General features: G+C 43.5%; 1 protein-coding gene across 1 annotated transcript; it reads left to right on the plus strand.

Moving 5' to 3' along the window:
• On the plus strand, window positions 1-23,466 carry PARVG (parvin gamma; the record flags this gene model as incomplete). Its single annotated transcript, XM_082486292.1, has 13 exons — window positions 1-133; window positions 2,586-2,687; window positions 3,192-3,256; window positions 5,991-6,093; window positions 7,161-7,301; window positions 7,723-7,838; window positions 12,685-12,740; window positions 13,658-13,680; window positions 15,639-15,700; window positions 15,816-15,884; window positions 17,082-17,183; window positions 20,925-20,997; window positions 23,387-23,466. The coding sequence occupies exons 2-13, from the start codon at window positions 2,609-2,611 to the stop codon at window positions 23,464-23,466; spliced, it is 969 nt and encodes a 322-aa protein (XP_082342418.1). The 5' UTR covers window positions 1-133; window positions 2,586-2,608.
• Between the last annotated feature and the right edge of the window lie 255 nt (window positions 23,467-23,721).

Genomic DNA, 23,721 nt, shown 5'->3' on the forward strand with positions numbered 1-23,721 from the left:
GCGCTGCCCCGCATGGGAGGCTGCCGCTTTGGCGCAGGACGCTGCGAGCCTGGGGGTCAGTCCCCCCTCCCCATAAATTTCACTGTCAGAAGATCTTGGAAGAGTTTCTGGAGAATTACTGAAGGCGAGAATAGTAAGTTTGGGAAAAGGGACTCTTTGGGGTGTGTTTTAAAACTACTTTTTTTTTTTTAACGGTAAGACTTTCTGTGTCCACGTGGATTGTTCTTGCTAAGACAATGTCTCTTCTGATGCTAACGAGCAAAAATGGCTCTTGAAAGAGCCGGTACTAAACAAGGAAGTAAAAGTAAGTTTTCAACCAGGCACAAAATGCATATTTTTTTTTTCTTATTTTTTAATCCTGGTTTTCTGAAGGCAGAAATGTAACCGGTAACATTAACATTCCCGCTTGGTTTTTGTTCCCTCCTTTGTGTGATCTATTTAGACAACTGTTCCTGGGAAATGTGTTTGAGCTAATGCGGAGTAGGGCTTTTGTCTTTTCAAACAGGAAATAAAACAGTTGAAACAACTTGGTAACATCGGTAAGTGCCTGGTGTGTATTCTACAGCTAGTTTGTATGCCAGAGACCACTGGTAGCTCATTAATGCTTTACACTGTATACTGGGGATATGTGGGTGCCAGACTGTGTGAAGACTCATGGAGGAACAGGGACCTGATCTCACCCAACCGGAGAATAAGTTGTTTTATCGGTAGTCGTTGCGTTGCAACGTTGTGCAATAGTCTGGCTCTTGAAATTCACTTGTTGGCTGCCTCTGCAAGTGGCACAGGGGAAATAAAGTGCCTTGACTTGAAAACGGGCAAGCCTGTACAGCTATGATGTTCTTAGAGACCAAAGGACCAAATCGTGCCATTTCATTTGAATAGTCAGTAATTAAACCCCAATTTTCTTTAAAAATGTCATCACGAAATGCCTCTACAATGAGTATTCGAGCAGTCGTCTCCTACGGTGATCTCTTCTCCAAATAACGATAACTAACGTGTGCTGGAGGATGGAGGCTGGAAAAAACAGCCTGTCAGTCACAGCTCTGGGGAGCGGATTGGAACGATGGGCTGCAGAGGCTGGCTGCAGCGAACATGGCAGCTCGCGTGGGAGAACCATGGCTTCTGTCTCTTCCTATTTCTCATTAAAGAGCTAGCCCTAAGAAGGTGTCCAAACCCAGTCGTCATCCATTTTACGTTGTTTCTGCAGTATGTTATTCTTTGAAAGGCTGCTGTCTAGGACCAAGCCTCACAGAAACGCGTCTTGCGACATGAAGGACTGCTCGCAGATGCTAATTATCAGTAATATGCAATGAGTCTATTAAATGCTAAGGAACGGCAGTTCTCGGGCTCTGAAATGGCTGTGGGAAATCAATGTCGATAAATGTGAGGTGAAACACATGGGGGGAAAAACAATACTGGCTCTACAGATAAATGATGGGCTCTGTGTGTTGCTATTTAGGAATAAGATCTTGGGGATATAATAGATAGTTCCATTAAAGTGTCAGCTCGGCGCTCAGCGGTGATCCAAAAAGCAAACGGCGTTAGGAATTAGGAGGAGAGGAATGGAGAACAATGCCGTGAACGCTGCGGCGCACCTCTCTAAATCTGGGCAGGTCTGGTGCCTACCGCTTCAAAAGGTCTGTGAATGGCGCTGGAGAGAGTTAAGACCAGGACGGTCAAAGGTACTACGGAGTGGTTGCCCTGTGAAGGACAACTAAGATATAGGCTATGCTTCCTCAGTTTCGGAAAGAGATAGCTGTTGAGGGTGTAGGATAGCGATACAGTAGTAGTAACACAGTGACATGAAGAATGTGGATCAGTCGGTCCCCTTTGCACCGTGCGTAGTGGGGAGCTTCAGGGGAAGGTGGTGGCAGGTCGGAGCAAGCAACAGGAGGAGGTGCTTCACGCAGGGTAAAGCCACGCTCTTCGGCTTCTCGCTGCTGGATGGTGGGAGACGCGCGCGCTCAAGGGGTGGATGGGAAGTAAACGTGTTGACAGCTTCTAATTACCAGGGTGCCAGTTTTGATTTAGGAAGGCTGAGCTGCAGGCTGTTGAAGTGGTTTAGGGAAGTATCGGTATATGCTTGCTCTGTTTATGTTTTGTTTTTTTCCCCCTAAGCTTCTGCTTTTGGGTGCTGTAAGAGACTGGATACTAGGCAAACTAGTCTTACCTAGTATAGCAATTTTAACTCTCTGACTGAGTAGGACACACAGGACTGGGGCCTTGGAGGATATTAACTTAAGCTATTGCAAATTCTTAATTTCAGGCCTTTTCTTACAGGCTTCCAAATTTTAAAGAGTGGCTTCTGATGTTTGGGTTCCTTGGCCAAACAGAGACCAAGGGTGCAGCAGGCAGTACCCACCACTTTCATGTGTAAAGTTTCTTTTTAACTTCTTTTTCTTTACACATGTTTAAATACATTTTCAGATTTTTTTAAAAAAGCAATCCACCGGTCATTAAATAGTAACCGAAAAAACCCTCTTCAGATTCTTTGTTTTCTTCTTAGCACTAATTTTGATCTTTACGTGCCTTTACTCATGTTCCTTTCTCCCCCCCCCCCCCCCCCCCCCCATATTTTTTACCAGTTTACCAGGAGTGAGAAAAGACAATGGATCCGGACTTTTTAAACGTGTTTACACAGCCTGCTGCAGTTAATCAATACCTAGCTGAGAATGTCATCGCACAAGGTACGTACTTTATGAACCAGGACAGCAAAAGGGCCAAAGAATGACCTGAAGAACCAAGCAGAAAATGTGCAGTACAAATGAATCGTATATGTTTCAGCAGTGGTCCCGTGGTGTTATCAGCAGTGAGTAAGCTCTGTGCGTGTAATTTGGCTGCTGACTCTCTAGAGACAGATCATGAAGAAGCAACACATGTTCTAGCTGGTTCTTTCAGTGAAATTTAAATTTCACCCATAAGGATCTGACCAAGTATGTTTTCCTCTTTCCAGAATTGTCCGTCTAGACCTTACCGATTCGAATTACATGGAAGCATAATTTCCAACAGCAGTCTTAATAGTCTGATACACCGTTTTCTCATAAGGAATCAGTTAAAATGAAAAATGTCAGTGTTTCTACATATGGCATTTAGTGATATTGGGTAATATTAAACTGATAGCAGATTGTACAGCAAATTTGCGTTAGTCATATCTGATAAATGTAATGGATCTTGTCTGCTTCCTTTCAAAGGTGAGAAGAAGAAACTCATAAAACCGACCTCAAGGAATAATCCCAAATTGGAAGAATTAAAACTGGTACCGTTTCTTTTGCTACATTGTTTAACCCTCACCTCAAGTTGTTTTAACCTGTTGTGTGAATGCTCAGCCCTGTAAACTACCCAACTCTTCGGCCCCAGTCCCCCCCCGCTCTCTATGGATGGGGACAAGCTCTGCTTTTGGCACTTGGGCTCCACTCCAGTAAACCAGAGCTTTTGCTCAAGCACAGTGCCAGGCTGGCTGGGGCTGCACAGGACCGGGCTTCAAATGCCTGCGTCACCCAGGAGTGGTCACTGCTGTGTGTGGAGTGTCAATTTGAAAACTGAGTTTCTTATATGATACCTCATCTAACTTGGGGCGTGTGGATGAGCCACACCAGAAGTACCCAGTTGCTACTTCGTCGTCATGACAGTGTAACAGCTGGAACAGTGGACTGTGACTGAAAGCAAACCCACGTAAGCGTTTGCTGTGACTAAAGAGAGATGTTCGTATACGTGCAAGCTTGCTGCCCTCATCCCGTGATAACAAGCTGTAGGGTCGCTGTGCTGATTTGCAACTGTCTTCTGTCACGTCTTCTACCTCCAAGTGGCAGCTGGCTGGGCTGCCGTGCAGCCTGAGGAGGACAGCGTAGAGCAGAGGGACGAGGGATGAAGGGTGTGCGAGTCACCAAGAATTCAGGAGAAAAGCTTTTGAGTTGGTGTATGGTACATTGCCTGCTTGAGGTAACTGTGAAGGATGAATCCTATTTCACGGGAAAGTACTTTATTTCCAAGTAATTTTGAAAATCTCCCCCGTGCATTCAATCATCATGTTTCTCTAATGGCACGGCTCAGGGGAAGGCTAGCACGCTGAAATTTTCTGGAAGAAAAGTGGCGTGTGTCTTAGGAGACCAGCACTTCTTGCACTATGGAGATACTAAAATTGTTATAAATATTATGAAAACCAGCTTAGGCTATGTGCTGAAGTGTGTATTGCATGGCATTCATAAATCCATAAATACGTGCGTTTCTATATTACGTTTTCTTAAACCTTCATGCACATTTGATCAAAAAGATTTAATTTTTGTGTCAGGCTTTCACAATGTTTTTATACAAAAGAGAAAATCTGAAAGGTGGTGCTGCAAAATGCAATTATGTTGTCTACAGAGACACTGAATTTGTTCTTTCCAGACTGCCAAAAATGAAGAGCTTTCTTCAGTTTATGAAAATTTCTGTAAGCTTCGGTGCTTAATCCATTTCCCATCAGAGACTCCTGAAACAATGTTCTTCACTAATTTCTTTTCTTTGAATGATAAGGAGGTGGGAAGTGGGTCCCAAGGGAGGCAGACCTCTGGGTGCCCATCAGTGCCACTGATTGCCTTCTTAATCTAAAGAGTTCATGGCTCCTCTAGAGAAGAGATTGGGATGGGGATCTGTACTCAGCGGTACGTTCTGCTTTTTGACTTCCATCTGGTCGTACCGTTACGTTTGGGGTACTGCTCTATCCCTCACACATCTAAAGCATCACCAGGTCTTAGCCTGCAGGCTTTAGCTGAGGAGTACAGCTTTCTGGTCTAGAAAATTCTAGTTACTTCTTCGCTGGGGAAGTATATTACTTTGACAGCTTCTCAGTTCAGGCAAGTGCCGGCGCCAGGCATTTTTGTTTCTTGTGCGGTTTCAGGCATCTCGGAGACATTTTTTGTTTGGTTTGGTTTTTTTTTTTTTTCAAACTGCTTTTTACATTTTTGTTAATGTTGGCTGACTTACAGGGATCTGCTGTGAATTTTCTCCTCTGTTTACAGCGAGTGGGGAGGATATTATCCACACAACAAACTCCAGACACTCACTTGCTGCAATAATAGCAATACAAGTGATACCTGTCCCTCTTTCCGGAGGTTCTTGTTAACAGCCAGCTGGGGCTACTGTTTTTCAGGTCATCACCCTGTTACAGCAGGTCATCTTCCCTTTCTGTCAACGTAAGTGGATAAAACACATGCTTGGGGAAGTGCTGAGGAGCTCCTTTGCTCTCCTGTGTAGGAGCACAGTGCTCAAGGAAGGGGCTGCAGGGCCAAGGGATGTAACTGGAAACGTGGTTCCTTTCCACTTGTAGCCAGCCCGTGGCTTCCTGAGCAGCTTCCCCTTGCAAAAAGCAGGAAGGATATATTGGAAAGGGCAATGGGAGGACTGCCATGTGAGAAAGCAAAATAAACAAAATGCTTTTTTTCCCCCCTAAAAGGTATTTGGAGACAGAATTAGTACAAAATTGCAGAAAGAAAAAGAAAACAAATAATAGGAGAGGAAAGGGAGGAGCGCTAGTAACGGGGATGACTACAAGAAACAGCCAACAGAATGAGTGAAGCCTCTTTTCTTCCAAACTTTTGTCTGATGGTTGAATTTGTGTGAATTCTGTGATGTCTAATGAAGACAGGTGTTGGAAAGTGTACTCTGCAACCTTTTCCCTGATGGAAGTGAGAATAAGGTCTGTCTCTCCACCTGTATAACTATTTCTACAAAATTCATAGGAATATAACTTGTCACCTGTATAACTATTTCTACAAAATTCATAGGAATATAACTTGTGAGACGTCTATCTCAGTCGAAAATTAGGGAGAAGTAACTGATACCTAACTTCGCTTTAAAAAACAACCAAAAAGCAGAAGGAAAGTGGTGGTTGAAAGCAAACCAAGATGTGAGATAAAGGACTAAAGAGAAGGGTGAGACACAATATAGCATTGTGTTCTATACTGTCTAAACAACAAGAATATAATTGCCGGCTGCTTTGTTTTCCTCTGCAGTTATTGATCGACTGGATTAACACGACTCTGAAAGAGGAACACATAGTAGTTAAAAGTCTGGAAGAAGATCTGTATGATGGGCTGGTACTTCATCATCTTTTGGGTAAGCTGCTGCTCTGAGTTCAGCTCGCAAACACATCCTGGAGGAACTTCCAGATCAGAGAATAAACCTCACAAATCGCAATAGCAGTGAGCGATCTGCTGGAGTCTTGCTTCTTGCTAACGGAGAAGGCACTGCCCTGTGAACCATCTGTTATAACTGCGATTCTGAACAAATGCCTGATAATACGCTATTGTTTTTATATAATTACTTTTCTTCTAAGAAAGTCTTTTTACCTGCTAGTTAACATAATAAAAAGGTTAACTTTGAAGAGTGAAATTACAGTGCCTCTGAAGGGAAGGAGGGCTTCATAAGCGAGGAGCGCAAAGGTGACTTGTGATGCTACCAGAAACATTGGATGGAATCGGCACTATAATTTATATGTTTTCCTGCTTAAAAAAAAAATATATACAAAGTTTTAGGTCTAAAGCACTGGGCTGGAACAGGAATTTATTAAAAATCTAAGAGGTTCTCTACACTATGAGGTGCTTGTATAAAGATGTCACCTCTTGGCACAGCCTGTTGGTCTCTTTCTACTTCTTCATCTCTCCTGTCCCTACTTCGTTTTTCATTTCCCTTTCACTCTCTTTGGGGATATCGTTCAAATCATATCTCCTTTTCACGAAAGCTGAGGGCAGCAGTGTGGGCAGGTTTGACTTACTTTCATAGTTTACTTGCCTGAGCAATGAGCTGGGATTTATTCTATATATGCGAGTTGATATTGCCTTTGTACACTATCTACAGGAAAGATGCACTCGTTGGATTCCTGTAGCTTCCACCAGGAAAATGAGGAACGTGGAGTGCTAGGGTTGGGGGATGATGCTGCAAGGAATGACTTGAGTCCTCTCCATTTTGCAGAGCTTCACTGATTTTACTGGGGCTTTCAGAGAGCTCAGGGGCTTAACAAAGCATACAGCTGTGGGATGTGGGTCTGAGGAAGCTATTAAGTGGTATCGAACATTTAAAGCAAAACTTTGTGTGCTTTGCTTTCATTTTGTGTTTCTGATTTTTTTTTTCCTATGGTGGTGTTAACATACATCCTTCTCTTTCCTGTGGACTCTCTGTCAAAGAAAACCTGGGATCTCTCAAGCTGGATGTTGACAAGATCACATTAACAGAAATAAAACAGAGACATAAACTCTCTGTGATTCTGGAAGCTGTGGCTAAGTGTTTGCAACTGGAAGAAAGTCAGCTGAAATGGAGTGTGGAATGTAGGTGCAAAAGTGAAATTGGAGAAAATTATCAGTCATGGGGCTTCCTCTGCTATAAGGCTGCTATGAGGCAAAGGGGTGTCAGAAGAATAGTTAACAACCTGTTTTCAGTTACTAGTTTAATCAGAAGTGCGATAGGAATATCTGGCCCTGAGTAGGTCATGCAAGCTGCATCCTCTAAGTGTGTGGCTTGTGGACCACCTAACAGCCCTCAGCGTCTGTGTGTATGTCTCACAAAAAGGCCTTTTAAGTTGTGGCATTGCTGAATTGTGATACTATATAAAACCCAATCTGATGTCCCACCTGTGTTATGGCCCTCTGTGACTTTGGGATCCTCCGCATAGGGAGAATTTATGATATTAGAGTGGGGTTTACCTGTTTTGCACACTAAACATTGTTTTCTTGCTTTACATGGAAATAGCTATCTTGACAAAGGACTTACTGAGCACCCTGCATCTTCTGGTTGCAATAGCAAAGCACTTCGAACCCAACCTGGCCATGCCTCCAAATGTTCAAGTGGAAACAATCACCATTGAGGTAACTATATTTTCAATATTTGTTGCAGTAGATCCTAGAGACCTTTCACAAAACTAGTTTGCTTAGAATTAGGGAGAAATGTGTGTGCAGCTGTGAAAGATATTTGTATTTTCTGTGAACTGTGCCTTTTTATTTCTGAGTTTGCTGGACGAGACTATCGTTTTGTTCTCACTTCAGATGCTGTATGTTTAAAAAGGGTAGAAACATATTAAATACATTAACAGTAAAAGGAGGACGAAGGATAATCTCTGTCCTTTAGTAGATGGCGGTGGAAACATAGTGACAAAGGATGAGGAAAAGGCTGAGGCACTTAATGCCTTCTTTGCCTCAGTCTTTAACAGTAAGACCGGTTGTTCCCTGAGTACTCAGCCCCCTGTGCTAGTAGACAGGGGTGGGGAGCAGAACGAAGCCCCCATAATCCACACGAAATAGTGAGTGAACTGCTTCAGCACCTAGACATACACAAGTCTGTAAGGCCAGATGGGATCCACCCAAGGGTACTAAGGGAGCTGGTGGAACTGCTCGCCAAGCCACTTTCCATCATTTATCAGCAATTCTGGCTAACAGGGGAGGTCCCAGTCGACTGGAGGTTAGCAAATGTGACGCCCATCTACAAGAATGGCCGGAAGGAGGATCTGGGGTGCTACAGGCCTGTCAGTCTGACCTCGGTGCCGGGGAAGGTTATGGAACATATCATCCTGAGTGTCATTACATGGCACATGCAGGACAACCGGGTGATCAGGCCCAGTCAGCATGGGTTTGTGAAAGGCAGGTCCTGCTTGACTAACCTGATCTCCTTCTGTGACAAGGTCACCCTCTTAGTGGATGCGGGAAAAGCTGTGGATGTTGTTTACCTGGACTTCAGTAAAGCCTTTGACACCATTTCCCACAGCATTCTCCTGGAGAAACTGGCTGCTCATGGCTTGGATGGGTGTACTCTTCTCTGGGTAAAGAACTGGCTGGATGGCCGTGCCCAGAGAGTGGTGGTAAAAGTAGTTAAATACACTTGGCAGCCAGTCACACATGGTGTTCCCCAGGGCTCAGTACTGGGGCCGATTCTCTTTAATATCTTTATCAATGACCTGGACAAGGGGATCAAGTGCACCCTCAGTAAGTTCGCAGACAACACTAAATTAGGCAGGAGCATCAATCTGCTTGAGGGTAGGAAGTGTCTACAGGGAGATCTGGACAGGCTGATTCAGTGGGCCAATGCCAATGGTATGAGGTTCAACAAGGCCAAGCATTGGGTCCTGCGCTTGGGTCACAACAACCCCATGCAGCACTACAGGCTTGGGGAAGAGTGGCTGGAAAGCTGCCCGGTAGAAAAGGACCTGTGGGTGTTGGTGGACAGCTGGCTGAATACAAGCCAGCAGTGTGCCCAGGTTGCCAAGATGGCGAATAGCATCCTGGCCTGTATCAGGAATAGTGAGACCAGCAGGACTAGGGAAGTGATTGTCCCCCTGTACGTGGCACTGGTGAGGCCGCACCTCAAGTACTGTGTTCAGTTTTGTGCCCCTTGCTTCAAGAAAAGCATTGAGGCCCTGGAGTGTGTTCAGAGAAGGGCAAGGAAGCTGGTGAGGGGTCTGGAGAAAAAGTCTGATGAGGAGCAGCTGAGGGACTTGGGGTTGTTTAGTCTGGAGAAAAGGAGGCTGAGGGGAGACCTTATCGCTCTCTACAACTACCTGAAAGGAGGCTGTAGAGAGATGGGAGTTGACCTCTTCTCTCTAGTAACAAGCACAAGAGGAAATGGCCTCAGGTTATGCCAGGGGAGGTTTAGATTGGATATTAGGAAAAGGTTCTTCACAGAAAGGGTTTTCAAACATTGGAACAGGCTGCCCAGGGAAATGGTGGAGTCCCTGTCCCTGGAGGTATTTAAAAGATGGGTAGATGTGGTGCTTAGGGACATGGTTTAGTGGTGAGTTTTGGGCAGTGTTAGGCTGATGGTTGGACTTGATGATCTTAAAGGTCCCTTCCAACCTAGACAATTCTATGATTCTATGCTATTTTTTCTCCTTGATCCAAAAAAAGGAATGATCCCAGCTGAAAACAGCTGTTGATCCCTGCAAAGAAGAAAAAGAAATTCTGCTGTTACTGTCTCTTAAGTGTTTTAAAATAGAAGCCTGCACTCATAAATTGTGACAGTGTTTTAATGCTGAGGATTTATTTCTTTAGGGGGAGTTTTTACTCCCCTTCCTTTGGGGTGACATTAGTGTTTCTCTTTACAAGCTGAGATCTACATGCCTTCTTCCTCTATTTTGTCAACTTCAGGACTTTAGGAGAACATCGAATATCCCACATTTTTTGATATAATTGCAAAAATTAGTACCACTGTGTTACAGTTTTTTGCATTTCGGTGGTGTTGGGAGCCCAGCACATGGTCTGTACGGCATGACCTAGTGCTCTTCTCTCTTTGGAGGATCATAACTGGAGCTGAAACAAAGCCTGCCCTTGAGCTATGCGTATCACTTTAGGAAGTTTAAAAGTGTCCTGGAGGGACAGCTTCTTCTGGGGCTTGGTTCTGCAAAGGTAGCCGTTGTGGCCCCATCCCAGCCTAGCACTTCAGCAGAGGAGTGGTCTCCCTGGTATCTAATGGGAGTCCAAATTGTGCATTGCTGCCCGCACTCCTGTCGTGTGGGTCTGATCAGTGACAACCCAGACTCTGAGGAAAGCCATCCTCCATCTGGTGCCTTATGGGGCTGCGAGTGCTTCAGCCGTGCAGAAACTGGGAGGGATTATCTGTGAAACTGCAGCACTGGAAAGGGCTGTTCACTCTGAGAGAGAGAGGGGAGTGGCAATGGAGGTAATGGCGTTGTGGTGGTGGGCTGATTCCCTGTAGGAGAAATCAGTGCCCCTGAGGGAAACAGTAATCATTAGGTCAAAAGCGAGGAAAGCTGATGAAGGCACAGCTCAGAAGAGGGGTTGAGGGCAGGAAGAGGGAAATGTTGAGGAAGCCCAAAGGAGACCAGAGATGGCCTGGCCTTTCTGCAACACGTGTCTGCAGGAAGGACCTGCATTTGTTGTCCCAGTGGGGCTGGGTGTGCTCCTCTTCAGCAATGAGTTGACCCAACGGAGTTGACTTAGTATGTAAACAGAGGGTGTTTTTCACTGCCTAAAAGGGGAAACACCAAAGACTTTTCTGTGGTAAGTGATGTTTGCCTGGTGCCTGAATAAAGCAGCAGGCATGCCCATCCTCTCCTACTTCTTCAGACTGTCAGTTGGGTTGAAGCACAGTTTTTTTTGATGTTTTGTGGAGTACTAAAATTTATATAGAGGAATGAAGATCTGAGGACATAAGCAAAGATCCCAGGTGGCTTCAGAAATAGTAAGAATTCACAGAATCACAGAATTATCAGAGTTGGAAGGGACCTCTAGAGATCATCTAGTCCAACTCCCCTGCTAAAGCAGGATTACGTAGAGCACATTACTCAGGACTGCCTCCAGGCGGGTCTTGAAAATCTCCAGGGAAGGGGACTCCACAACCTCCCTGGGCAGCCTGTTCCAGTGCTCTGTCACCCTCACTGTAAAGAAGTTTTTCCGTGTATTTGAACGGAACTTCCTGTGTTCTAACTTGTGCCCATTACCCCTCGTCCTGTCACTTGGAACCATTGAAAAGAGCCTGGCTCCATCCTCCTTCAACCCACCCTTTAGATACTTGTACGCCATAATAAGGTCTCCCCTCAGCCTTCTCTTCTCCAGGCTAAAGAGTCCCAGCTCTCTCAGCCTTTCCTCATAAGGGAGATGCTCCAAGCCCCTAATCATCTTAGTTGCCCTTCGCTGGACTCGCTCCAGCAGTTCCCTGTCCCTCTTGAACTGGGGAGCCCAAAACTGGACACAGTATTCCAGTTGTGGCCTCACCAGTGCAGAGTAGAGGGGGAGAATGACCTCCCTCGACCTACTGGCCACACTCTTCCCTATGCAGCCCAGGATTCCATTGGCCTTTTTGGCAACAAGGACACATTGCTGGGTCATGGATAATTTACTGTCTACCACAACCCCCAGATCCTTCTCCTCCGAGCTGCTTCCCAGCAGGCCCGCCCCTAACCTATACTGGTGCCTAGCATTCTTCCTCCCCAGGTGCAGGACCTTGCACTTGCTTTTGTTGAACCTCATTAGGTTCTTCTCTGCCCAGCTCTCCAGCCTGTCCAGGTCATGCTGGATGGCAGCACGGCCCTCTGGGGTGTCAGCCACCCCACCCAGTTTGGTATCATCAGCAAACTTGCTGAGGATACACTCTGTCCCCTCATCCAGGTCATTAATGAATATATTAAACAAAATTGGACCAAGTATTGACCCCTGGGGGACACCACTGGTTACAGGCCTCCAACTAGACTCTGTGCCTGAATAAAGCAGCAGCTTTATTTTTAAAGTGCCAGCCTAAAACTAAGCAACCTACCAGATCTGAATCTTAAGGTTCATCGATGGGTGGCAGGCCATGGCATGAGGTTATTATAAGGCAGAGGTGACCACCTCCAGTGCTGTAAAACAGAAGAGTCCTTAATGCAGTGAGGTGTGTGGGAAATGGCTGTCTGCCCAGAGCAGCTTTATGCATTCATCAAGTCTCTGGGCGAATGTGCCAGCCTCTGAACTTCACCAGCTGAGGGACCAGGTGCTTCTCCTTTGGCTTCCCCTGGTGGGGAATGAGGTAATTTCTGGTTGAAGAGTGAAGAGAGCAGAAAGTAGCAGCCACCTTTCAAAATGCCTGTACTAATTGTACTGGACTTCTTGAAAAAATGCCCTCTGGTAATCATTTAAGGCAGTGAACAGTTCATGAAAACCTCATTAATGCTTTCAGGGTTTTTTTTTGTGTGTGTAACAAAACCAAAAATATTTATTGTCTTTTTAACAGAACACCTCCAGAGGATTAAAGACAACAAGTGCAGTGGAATATATCACAGAAAACAAGTAAGAGGGGATATAGCTGTTTTTTACACTGTCAATCAGAAAGGAAATACTGTGGGTGTTTTCCCCCTTAGAAAAAATAGCTGGGATCACGATGATGACAAAAAGTGTAAACCCAGCCATGCATATGCATCTGAACTGTTTCTCTGATTTGTTTCCCCTTCTCTTTTTTACCCCCCCCCCTTCTCCAGATTGCGTATTATGGTATAATACCCTTCTGCTTTATTCTTTATATAAACTGCTCTAAAATAATGTGTATGACGATTTCCAAGGCTTAGTGTTTGTCATTGCCATAGAATATAATTAAAAATATAATAACAAAAATCCAGTACTCTGAGTTTACCTCAGACTGTAAATTTACTGTAGAATTAGTCTCAGACTAAACTGGAAAATTTTTAAAGCTGTAGTGCTTTCAACCCACTGTTAATTTATTGCTCTTGTGTCACTAAATAAAGAGAAAGGAGGCAGTTCTTCAGTTTGAGCTTGCTGAATTTGTGAGGCACTGTCATTATTAAAGGAGTTAAGCAGTAGGATACCATTTCTAAACTGAGAAAATATGGACATCATCCCAAGCACTAGAAACAGATTTTCCTACCATCATCTTTTATGTGCTAGAACACCTTCAAATTCTAATATCATGAGCAGCTTATTGGAAGAGGATATTATAGATTGTGCTTATAAACCCAATGTTCATCAGTTTGTGGGCCAGTTAAAATCTCTTATACTTCCAAGAGCCTATAGAGATATACAGTGTACTTAAAAATGTCTGTTGGAAAGTTACTCTGACATAAAGTTAATGGCACTTTGTACTGTATCTCCTGCTTTACAGGACAGCTGGTGGCCCAGGTAAGCTTTGCTTATGAATAAGATTAGTTCTGCTGAATGCTTTTTCTAATTATTTTTCTTAATTGCACTTTTAGAGAGAATTTAGAAGCACAGTCAAGTAAGTACTGGCCTTGCCAAGTTCAGTATTTCACTATTATGTGCTGTTATACACCACATTCTGATCCATTTCTACCTCATGATACCAGTACGCTCCCTCTGGAGTTAATGGAGATTCGTGTATTTCCCCGAGTGTTTTTCTCCAAATGTCTTCTGTAAATGTGTGTTAATATCAGCACAATATAGTTTGGAAATTGGGTGGTCACTTTGCCTGCGGACTACAGGCAACAAATGGGAGGTGAGACAAGAAATGATACAGTGGGTTGTTAACCCAACAGAGAAGACCTGGCTGAGGGACAAAGTATGTCTTGAATTTACGTGTTGACCTCATTCACCGTTGGAACTATTTATGACCATAATAGCTCGAGAATTGGGCTTACCAGTTTCAATGTAGTTTCCTTTCTGCAGTTTGCAAATGAGATTTTGAAATCTACTGGTGGTCTGTTATGGACAGCAGCTCAGTAAAACCAGTGTCCCCTGAGATCTTATACCCTCAGGGCTTTTGAGGGCTGTGAAACACTTGAGGTGAAAAATGTCCACGTGCACAGAGCCTGCAGAAGGTCTGGGCACTGCTGAGGCTTCAGTGGGAGCTGCTCTTCCTTGCTGCAGAGGAGCACGTTGCATCCCCAGTGAATCAATGCAACCATTTTAATTTTCTGCTGTGCCCTCTATGTTAGTGTTTTCATCCTTTGCAGAGGTGCGAACTGTATCATTTAATACATATTTATCACTTATTCCACTGAATGGCCTCTAGTGTGGGCTGAAATTGTGGAAAAAAAAAAACCCAAACCCTGTAATTAGGTATTTCTTCCAGTGGGCTGATCCTGCTGGAAAGCGAAGTCTGCAATTCACTCTTCAAAATGCTCGCTCGCTCTCTATTTTTGACACAGCTTGCTTAACAAAGAGACAAATCCCAAAGTGCGGCTCCAGAAGAGGGCTCTCTAGTTTGCGAGACCATTGCAGGCTTCAAACTGTTGCTCAGTGATTTGTTTGGTGGATTCTCCCCTTCCCTGACTTTGCTCCTGCAGCAACCCCCTGACAGGGAGAACGGAGAAGCCCGAGAAGACCCTTTGGCAGCGGAGGCCTCTCTGTCGCTGGCTTTTGGGAGGACACTTCCTGAAGCAAAGCTGCCTTTGCTTCCCTGCAGCGTAGAAACTGGTTCGCCACTTAGTTATGCTGCCGCAGCGCCCTTGATTTTTTAAGGGTGTTTCAAATGCTTGGTTGGTGCTTGAAGCAGAGCAGTCCCGTGGCCGGGGTACCATGAGGAGATGTAACCTGCTCTCACTAAACCTGGGCAGAAAATGGAGGTGAGGGTGGGCGTTCGCAGGGCCTTCCGTGGATCTCATTTCCTTGGAGATCTTTAAACTCCTGCTAGTTCTCTGGCGCAGTGCTGCTGGCACGGGCTCGGTGCCCCCTTTAAACTGGGTGGCAGCGCTGGTCATTTTCGAGATCCGTGAATTTTCAGAGAAAGGGCAGTGTCCTCAAACCCAATATCTAGTTTGTGGTTTTTTGAAGGAAGGGGGCTGTTTTTCTGCAAATTCGATGTAACTGACTTTTCTGTTGGGGGAGGGCGCTAAAATGTATAGCTCTTCTTCTCTGCTTAAAATATTTTACCCCAGAGGTTGAGGGTTAAAACAACATAACTGAAAAGAGATAAACTGTAGAGACGCGAAACGTAGACATTGCTCAAGCTGGCGGCAGCACAAATCTTGAGAACCTCTGCAGGCAAAAATTACAGAGCTGAATGAAGTAAATTGTTTTCTCTGATGTAGTCAGGCTGAAGGGAAGCCTGTCACCCTGTCTTCTGATAAATACAAAAGCAGGATTTTTCCCCGTCTCCCTGCGACTCTCTTTCTTCTTGGCTTATAAGCTGTGAGCACCTCTCTCCTTCTGGGGATCTCTAAACCTCTGATCTGGCAGTTACTGCAAATAATACCAATTAATGTTGTTTTGATACAGAGGATGATGCCTTTGATGAATTATTTAGCCGTGCTCCAGATAAACTGGATGCTGTAAAAAAGGTAATTTGCTTTTCTAATCGACAGCAAAATTTGTAAGGTAAAACATAATTTGTGACTTTACTGAAAAAAAAGTTATCTTTTCTTCCACTTTCTCCTCCTCTTCTGTTTTCTTTAGGTATTTTTGCAGTTTGTCAACCAGCATGTTGGAAAATTGGGATTAAGCGTGAAAGACATCGAATCTCAGGTAGCCCGCTCTAAGCTGCGTGTTAACCATGTTTTGTCAGGCATTTGAGTGTTTCCTCTCACCATTAGGATTCCTCCTTTTCGTTGTAGTAATTTGAAACTTGGCAGCATAACAATTATTTCTAGCTTCAGGTTACGATACCAGGCTTCGGTCTCTGAAGTTTCTGAAGCTAATTAGTAATGAAAAAATACAGCTTTGTATTGAATGCTGCCCTTGTAATGCTACAGGGAGTAACTTTCGGAATCTGCCCGACTCCTGTGGATGCTCTTTCTGTCGGGATGGAAATAAAGGTGTTCTGACAATTAACCTGAAAGCCAAGTTGATTGCTGGTGCTTAGTGATTTTTAATGCGGGATTTGCTTCACGGTAGGAAGGCCCGATTTTCGTTACCTTGCAAAGTCCCATCCTCTGGACGTCGACCTCCATTAAAGTCCATGAAATTGCAGGAGGAGTGCTCGTTAGGCACCTTGGGATCACCTCCCTGGGCGCCGGTGAAGAGAGGCACAACTGCACCTCCGCTGTCCTCTTGTCACCGCCGCTGCCTCCGGGGAGGGCAGACAACGGCTCTCGCGGAGCCGGGGAGCCGCAGCATCCTCCCCACGCCTCTCCAGGGACCGAGCGAGCGAGCGATGGGAAATGAGCTCAGGGAGGCCCCTCCTGCTTTTTTCTTTCCCTGCTTCTGCAGACACGCGTGGAATAACTGTGGGAGAAATCAGCCCACAGGTCTCGCTTTGCTCCCGGCATTTGAAACCTCGGTGCAATGGCAGTGCCTGCGATTTATGCTGCGTGGATGGAAAGCGGAGCTGCGCTCCGGTGCTCTTCTGGGTTTTCCTGGTGGGCAGTTGTGAGAAAGGAAGTTTTGCAAGTGTTTTGTCATAAATCTCAGGCACTAGGCACAATTTTCTTTTATTTATAGTTACGCGTTTGTCGCTTGCGGTCGTCTGAAGTCTCTTCGCATCTGGAATAGTTTGTTTTAATAGCTGTCCTTTTCCAAGGTTGTATTTTTACTAATATGAACTTGAGAGCCTTATGTAACTAAATATGAAGTTCACTGTAGAAGAGGTTGAGGGAGCTGAGTCATTAGGCTGTCTGCTTGCCAGAGTACCATTTAAATTCCTTTATGGCTAGAATGGCATTTATCGGAGTACTTTGCTGAAAGCCAGCATAATAAATAATACTCAGAACATTCTTCATCCAGTTTGCAGATGGTGTTATCTTACTTCTGTTAATTGGACAACTGGAGGGTTACTTTCTGAATTTAAGGGATTTCTTCCTGACTCCATCCAGCACCACGGAGATGGTAGGTTGTTATTTAATTACTTAGAGCTTGAGGCTTCAAATATCTTGTGTATTTAATGCTTCTGTATGTCAGTGAGGAGCTCTGCCTCTTGCTTTTATTGCTGCTGCTACGTGTGAAGTCGTACACATGCAGTGTTTGCAGGTCGGTGGCTTGGGACAGTACAAATGCACGCGCTTGGTGCTGTAAAAATACCTTGGAAGAGGTCGGTATCTTCCTCAAAATTAATTATTGTCTCCCGGAGTGCAAACTGTTGTTACGTGCACTTGGTAGGCAGATACGTACTTCTGGAACCTTCCAGTGAAATACAGAGGCTCTGCGTGGTGGGGAGTTGGTATGTTATCTCCTGCAAGGTTGTCCTGCAAACAGCGTTTTTAAGTGAATGACAACTCTTGCATAGCAGAACTCGTTCCCTATAGATTTCCTTATTCTGTCCTAAAAATATACCTTAATCGAGACATGACCAGAATGTTTTGAAGGCCCCTTCTGTACTTAGGAACCTCTTGAGAATGTACATCTTTTCCTGCCCCGAGGCAGGGAGCTGTAACCTACCCAGCCAGACTTCCTTCACCCCTTTTTCCACCTCTACCAGGCAGACTTCATCAATGGTTTTTTTTTAAAAAAAGGGTGGCATCAGCCAGAAGGTACCATGTGCCAGGCTGCCAGTATAAATGCCTCCTCCACAGCTCTAGGATGTTGGAATATTTTGGGATATTTGAGATATTTTCAAATTGTCTGTGGTGTGGGTAGAGATTTTTCATTTGGGTCACTGAATAGCTCTGAAAATCTTGAAACCGTAGCTATTTTTCCTGGGTTATATTCAGTTAGATCTCTGAAGGTGAAATGTGTCAGATCCTTTTTGCTTGAGAGCTGCCTGAGAAGGGAATCTCTCCTCTGGCGTGGTTTGCGTTCCAGCTTCTCCGCGCAGATGAGGCTTTTGTCCGATTCCTGACCTCACCGCTGTTAATCTCCCTGGGCAGTATTTATTTGTAATGAAAATCTCAGAGGTCCTGTATTAACTAATAAATACTTCACTGGAGCTTTTCATCAACACGTTTAAAAGCACACTTGTCAGAGACCTAGGTTCAAATTTTGTCAAAGTGTTAGGAAAATTCAGATTTTTTTATCTAAGATGATTCTGAACTAGAAAATATCTTTTGAAGGCTTGAATCAAGTAAAATCAAAGCATTTCCTTGCAGTTGTTTTTTCTTACTTTTCTCCTACTCCACTCAGTTTTCAGAATTGTTTGCTCCGGTCCATTGACTTGGAAACAAGTTTTTAATGTTTCCAGTAACTTTGTTCAGAGGAAGTCAATGAATATTTTTTTATTCAAAATTTCATAGATAACTTTTTTCTTTTTGGATCAGCCGTAGTCAAGCCTCACAGATCTCTGAAAAAATGAGATACCTCTACATTTTAGGTACAAATCAGAGCTCAGACTTTCTAGTTCTTACCCTGCACGTGCTGGTCACTGGCCTCAGAGAAGAATATAATGGGGTTGGGTACTGGTTCAGTATGATTCTCTACATCTCAGTGATTTCATTTTAGCAAAGTTGCTTCCAAGTACTGGACTTACTGTTGAGCCGTTTGCCAAAGTGGTATTTACCATTTGTTTCTCCTCTGATGTTCATTACAGGATGAAAAGTGGGATGACAATATAACTAAAAATACCGAGCGACCATAGTTCAACTGTCATTTGTACATAAAATACGTCTTTCGATTCCCCTGTGCTTTCTAACTCCCTGTCATTTTAGACATTAATTGGTACAGTACAGTATGAAAATGTAACCTTTGCTGAGATTTAAAACTCGTCATTTGTGTTATAAAAATGGTGACAACCACACGCCCCGTTATGATCGGTGGGGTGCATCAAATTTCATTCAAGTGGAAAGCCTGAGGTTCAAAGCTGGTACATACACCTCGTGAATAGCAAGGAGGGGAAACTGGGATGGAAGCAGTGACAGTGAGGAGGGAGCAGCAACAAGAAATAGGGAGGGAGGGAGGGAGGGAGGGAGGGAGGGAGGGAGGGAGCCCATGTTAGAGGGACAGGAGGGGTGAGGAAAGCAGGAGGAAAAATTCGGAAGGTGACCCACCTGCAGGTGCAAGAAGACAACGCTGTGTGTGGGTAGGTTTGTTGCTGGTTTTCTGGGTGTTTATAATCCAAAAAATACCAAAAAATGAGGTTTACAAGTAACTGTAGAGAAAGTCCAGATCTGGGTGCTCATGTATATAGACAGGCGTGTATTCTGAGACAAAGAATACAATCACAAAATAGGCTGAAATTAGGGGTGAACTCTGTGTAGTCAGGACACGAGGAAGAAGGTGAAGGAGGGCCCTTGTGCTTGTCACAACTGTGGGATCTCTGTACTTCTGCCAAAACAGTCCCAGACATGAAACACCCAAAATGTCCTGACTTCTGTCCAGTTGTAAATCCTGGAGAATTGTCCAGCTCTTTTGAGTCTGGACGCGCAGCTGGATGAAACGACTTATTTTTCTAGGTTGCCTTTCTTTGGTGTTTATCGGTATTTCTGTCTGATGATTTATTTTGAAATCTGCATGTTATTGTTCCTCGCAAATCTCACACCTGTTACGGAGAGGGAAATGTGCCCCTTTTACCTATGCTGGTTCATTAAGAAAACATTTGATTTATTCATTCCGATCAGAAAATTGTGTAGATCTGTATAAGCTTAAGCTCTCCTGGCTGCTGACTGTCAGAGGAAGAAAAAGAGCCTGAACCCAAAGTGTCAGTCTCGGTTACTTGTAAATCGGGGAACCGGGTAAAAGATAAATCTATCGCTTCACTTGAGAGCACGCAGTTTTAGCTTGCCTTATGCGTGGGGGACCGCTGTGCTCATTGTCAGCATGGCAGCGTCTGCGATGTGCCTCCTGAAGGATAAATTGCTCAGTAGCCGAAGGAATGTATGAAGAGACAATTTGAAGTTCCTTCAGGTCTTGTTGCTTCATTAGAGGAAGGGAGCTTGCTAATTACCAGCCAAGTAAACAACTGCCCTTAAGCTGTAAGAAGCTAGTAATGGGACGGTGTATTACTTTAAAAAAAATCATTCGTGACTACTGCATATGTGTGTGATACTGCCTTTATGTGGGGAAGGGAGAGAAAAGCAAGTGAGGAAAAATAAAATAAAACAATGCAGCCTACGTTCATAGATGTGTGCTTAATTTCTCACGAGTAGTATTAAGGATAACATCCCTACTCTTGCTGTGTATAGACGTCTTTATATGTTAAACCATGAACTTCTAGCTCACAAATATAGGTGATTGGAAGATTTCCATTCTTCATAATTCTGAGTGAAATAGAACTTTTTCCTTACGTATTTTTTGTTTGTTCCAAATGTAGTAAGTGTATGGGCATTGTTAAAAAAAACCTGAAATAAATTCCATGCGCCTATTAGATCCAATCGTTAATCTAGCCTGTTTTTCCTGTGGAAACATCCATTAATTCAAGACTTTCACATGTGAGGTCTATTTTTAAATAAATGGATTCTTCTGCCCACCTCATGGGATAAGTTTTGTTGGAGATGGATTTTATATCCGATTTGATATGATAATTGGTAGAAATTCTGAAGAGCACTCCATCAAAACTAAGGAGATGAATATGAGTACATATTTATGAACCAATATCTTACTTCAGCTACTAGAGAAATACTTTTTAAAACCTGCTGGCCACTGCACTGTTGAGTAGAAAATATTGTCTGTTATATTGATCTCTGTCTCTCTCACGAACAGCTTCACAACGTTAACCTTGCATTGGACTTGCTGACAGATGGAGGTCTTCTGAATTTTTCTGTGAACTCTGAAGGTGAGTCATGACATGCAAACTTGTCTGAAATAGAATTGCTAATATCCTGGCTTAGCAAAAGTTAGGGTAATTGAAGAAAGTAGGTTCTGCAATGTGACGCTGACACATTTCATTATATGGCTGCCCCATAGCTCCTCATTCAGAATGAATAATAATAAAGCTGAGAATTGTTTTGAACCATCTCTATTTCTATACTAAAAATGTTGAATTGTTATAAGTTCAGTAACTTTACACTAAACTTAAACTGTTTAATAAGTCAGTATTTGTTAAAGATTTAAACCAGCGGCAGCTCCTAGGGAAGTTACAGCAGCTGAGGGAGAGCTATTTTTCTATCTCATAAAAAGTTTTAGTGCACTAAAACCAAGCTTGCTTCATGTGGGAGGACACCTTGGAAAATATGTCCTGAAAACCAGAAACACTGACTGCTCGATTCAAACCCAGAAGAGCTGGTGGTTCAGTTTCCTGAAAGTGAAATTCATAGGTTTTAAGTTGCCATTCTGCCTAGTTCAGACCAGGGAGCTGAATCTTGATCTCCTACATCCAAGTGAATATTTTCATTGCTGAGTCAATGTACACGCGTGTTGCTCACTATTGCCCCACTGCAAAAAAAAACCCCAAAAGTTTCCTTTGGATGAGTCCAATTTTCCAATTAAAAAAATGCTGTACAGAAAAATTTTTGACTGGCTCCTGGTGGGACGAGGGATGTAGCTACACTAATGGATGGTGCTGTGACTGCTTATCTTGACCTCTTGCAGGGCATATAACCTCACCCCATCATTCCTTCATCAAGCTCAAAAGCTTGCTGTTGAATAAGGAAATCAAATAGTTATTAAAAATAGAAAGCATTATCCCTTCCCCTATTAGTTGCTCATAAGCAAGTGGGCGCATGTGTCTAGTACCTAACCCATGGCGTCGTGGAGAAGTAAGGATAGAATTTAGGGCTTTCTTTGGTTTTCCTTTTGTTTTCTTTTTCCGCTAATGCTTTGGAGATGTTGGCAGTTTGCATGATAGGCGTGCATGACTTGTGGGCTTTTTGCCATATTGCACAGAGCCAGGAGTTTGGAAGGCTATTTGTGTTACCTTTGAAAAGAGTAATCTGCGTGAGCTCAGATCTCCATGCTGAATGAGTGACAACTCAAAGTGTGGGTTTTTTTTTAATTTGTGGTGTCTTGTTGGAGTCAGACATATCTCCATACACCTCACCCATTCAGCATGTCTCTGCATGTTTCAGTTTACAGAGACCTACCCACCTACCAAGGACCAAAACTCAAGAATTCAAGAGAATAATTTGTCTGTGGTCTAAGCAAAGGGAGTCATTAATAAGATCTTCTTAAAAGGAGAACTCCCTGGTTCTTAGAGATGTTTGCATATTAGCCCCACAGCTATTTCTCTCTCTGTTTCTTTTGCATCCTTTCCATAGATTCCATCTTCTAAACCACGTTCTTCAATCTTGATCAAGGCTGTTTTATACTACAAATTGGGATTCACTTGCATTGTGGATCACCAAATCTATACACATCCTTTTTCTCGTTCTGATTGTGAAAGTTGAGTGTTAAGTTAGCACTATTTTCCCTGAGATCCACCTTTTGTATGAAAGGAGTTAAACCCATGCTTTCTTTCCTTCCCTCTGGCTATTCTGCACTGCCTCCAATACAGAGTTGATCAGTATGAGAAATACTGGGGCCAACATCTGCAAGTCCTTTAGCTTCACTGAGAAAATCCTCAGCTAGTGATTGAATTTAATGTGATTTAGGGGTACTTATTACAGCTACACTGTTTAGACTGCTCAAGGATCCCATTTACTTGTGTTTCATTGTTAGTCTTTCTCCTGGTGATTTACAGTGCTGTAAGAAGTACAGTAAACCCTCTAAATCAGTTACTGTCTTCTGTTGCTATTATCAAATACAAGAGCAGTTTGTTTAGCCAGGAATATGGAAGCTGAAAACTAAAAGAAAAAAAAAAAAAAAGAAAACAGCCAACAGAAGCCAAACATGATGGAAACATTGTAACCAAAAAATAAAGTGTCAGGTAATTCCCAACGTGATTCCTGCTGTAGAAGAATCATAAAGAACTAAAGCTGTAAAGTCCTATTAAATTATCTATTCTGTTCTCTGCTAGTGAAGAATTATTTCTTACTATGCATTATTTATCCTGTCTTCCAGCAAGATAGTGCAGTGAAGGTCCCTTTGCCTTAAGTTCGTTTAATAAATAAATAATTTTCTAGCTCTGTAGTTGCTGTTTTGCTTCTTGTTACAATTAGATTGTCTAAGTTCACGTTATAATTGGGGAAAGGTGGAAGATTGTCTCTGGCAGTTGCAGTCTATTTCCATTCCAGGGATTGCTAATACTTCCCATCTGGTTTTGTTGTTTCTGGTTTGTGTATCCACAGATATCGTGAATGGAGATGCAAAGACTATACTGCGGATTCTGTATTGCTTGTATTCCAAATACAAGACCAAAGAAACATGAAGAGCAAGGCCAAGAGCTTGGGCTTTTTTTTTTTTTTCCCTTTTTTTTTCCCCTTTTTTCCCCTTTTTTTTCCTTTTTCCCCCTTTTCCCTTTTTTCTTTTTTCCCCTTTTTCCCCCTTTTTCCCCCTTTTTCCCCCCTTTTTCCCCCCTTTTTCCCCCCTTTTCCCCCCTTTTTCCCCCCTTTTTCCCCCCTTTTTCCCCCCTTTTTCCCCCCCTTTTTCCCCCTTTTTCCCCCCTTTTTCCCCCCTTTTTCCC

The sequence above is a fragment of the Vanellus vanellus genome, assembly GCF_965231255.1.
Source record: "Vanellus vanellus genome assembly, chromosome: 1".
Lineage (NCBI taxonomy): Eukaryota > Metazoa > Chordata > Aves > Charadriiformes > Charadriidae > Vanellus > Vanellus vanellus.